Source organism: Mus musculus, chromosome 11, assembly GCF_000001635.26.
Source record: "Mus musculus strain C57BL/6J chromosome 11, GRCm38.p6 C57BL/6J".
NCBI lineage: Eukaryota > Metazoa > Chordata > Mammalia > Rodentia > Muridae > Mus > Mus musculus.
Window position 1 is genome coordinate 50872190 of NC_000077.6, and position 1931 is coordinate 50874120.

Genomic DNA, 1931 nt, shown 5'->3' on the forward strand with positions numbered 1-1931 from the left:
AACCATGAGATGCTTCTTGTAACTGATTGACTCGTGCTTGGGTTACCTGCATCGCACCAGGCATCAGGGATGTGGGTGAGGAGAGACAAAGGGTTCTATTAAAGACGGCAACTTTCTTACATAAGAAAATCTAGAACAAAATTTTCTTAATTTTTGTAATTTTTCTTAAATTCCTTTTTAAGTGAATTAAGAAAATTTATTTTCTTAATTTTTTTGTTCTATTGTTTCTCAATCTTTTGTTTTGTTTTGTTTCTCAATCTTAAGTTTCATAATTTTGTAAATTATCTTAACAAATTGTAGAGCTGGAGAGATGGCTCAGCAGTTAAGAGCACTGACTGCTCTTCCAGAGGTTCTGAGTTCAATTCCCAGCAATCACATGGTAGCTCACAACCACCTGTAATGGGATCTGATGCCTTCTTCTGGTGTGGTTGAAGACAGCTACAGTGTACTCATATAAACAAAATAAATAAATAAATAAATAAATAAATAAATAAATAAATAAATCTTTTTAAAAAAAGAAACAAATTGTAAATTTGATAAACTGACATTTATGCTTTTAATGAATTTTCATTTTGGTTCTAATAGTAATTCAGGCCAATAAAAAGGCACTACTATCCAACTGTGGCAGACTGAAGAGTAAGGTGTGTTCACCATTCATAAGATTCTCAAGACCCTTAGCATTAGGCAACCTGGCTCCGAGTAAATCCAACCATGATGATAAAAGACTTCAGTGTGATTATGTACTCTCTTCTATTCAATAATTAATGACATCATCCCCTCAGCACCTATTAACTGCCTTTCTATCACTTTCCTCCAGTGTGATGCCTCTGGTGCTGAGCGAGGTTTGCAGTCTGGTTGAAGGCTTTCCCGCATGTGTTACATTTGTAAGGTTTCTCTCCCGTGTGAATCCTCTGGTGTTGAATGAGGTGTGTGCTTCGGATAAAAGCTTTCCCACAGGTTTTACATTTGTACGGTTTTTCTCTCGTGTGAATTCTCTTATGTTGGGTAAGGGCCGAATGGTCACTGAAGGCTTTCTCACATATGTTACACGTGTAAGGCTTTTCCCCAGTGTGAGTTCTCTGATGCTGTGCTAGGGCTGACTGGTCCCTGAAAGCCTTCTCACACAAGCCACATCTGTAAGGTTTCTCTCCAGTGTGAATTTTCCGATGGCGTGCAAAGGATGAGTTATCCCTGAAAGCTTTGCCACATTCGATACATTGATATGGTTTCTCCCCAGTGTGGATTCTCTGGTGTTCAGTAAGGGAAGAGTTCACCCTGAAGGCCTTGCCACACTCGTTGCATTCAAAGGGTTTCTCTCCAGTGTGGATCCTCTGATGCTGCAGAAAACTTGTACTCTGATTGAAGGCTTTCCCACACTCATTACATTTATAGGGCTTCTTGCCACTGTGAATGTGCTGGTGTTTGGTAAGATGTGCTCTGCAAACGAAAGCTTTGTCACAAAGGTTGCATTGGAAAGGTTTCTCTCCAGTGTGCATTCTATGATGGTGGGAAAGATGTATGTTCCGGATAAAGGCCTTTCCACAAACATTACATTCAAAGGGCTTTTCTCCGGTATGGATTTTCTGGTGGTAGGAAAGGGAAGAGCTCACTGAGAAGGCCTTGCCACAGTCCTTGCACTGGTATGGTTTCTCGCCAGTGTGGACTCTTTGGTGATGGATGAGGTGTGTACTCTGGTGGAAGGCTTTCCCACATTCTCGGCACTTGTATCGCTTCTCTTTCATTGGTGATTTCTGACTTGGGTTGAGTTTTTCGGTATGAAGTTTCTGATGCTTCTTAAGGGTGGAACTCTTAGAGAAGGCTTTCCCGCATTCGCTGCATTCAAAAGCCGTTTTGCTTGCTTGAGATCTCTGACTTTGGATGGGTGATGAGCTCTCTGCTCTGACTCTCTGCTCACTCAGTTTTGATGGAGT

At 41.0% G+C, this 1931-nt stretch overlaps 1 protein-coding gene across 12 annotated transcripts in view; it reads right to left on the minus strand.

Moving 5' to 3' along the window:
* Positions 1-528: 528 nt before the first annotated feature.
* The window catches only part of Zfp454 (zinc finger protein 454), a 14917-nt gene continuing 13514 nt past the window's right edge, over positions 529-1931 (minus strand). For 10 of the 12 annotated variants that reach the window (XM_030245962.1, NM_001382455.1, NM_001382453.1 and 7 more), the window contains one exon: positions 529-1931. This exon is cut by the window's right edge and continues 167 nt beyond it. In XM_030245962.1, coding sequence (XP_030101822.1) covers positions 804-1931 — 1128 coding nt within the window. In that variant the 3' untranslated portion in view covers positions 529-803. The other 2 variants (NM_001359531.1, NM_172794.3) reach the window with 1 other exon arrangement.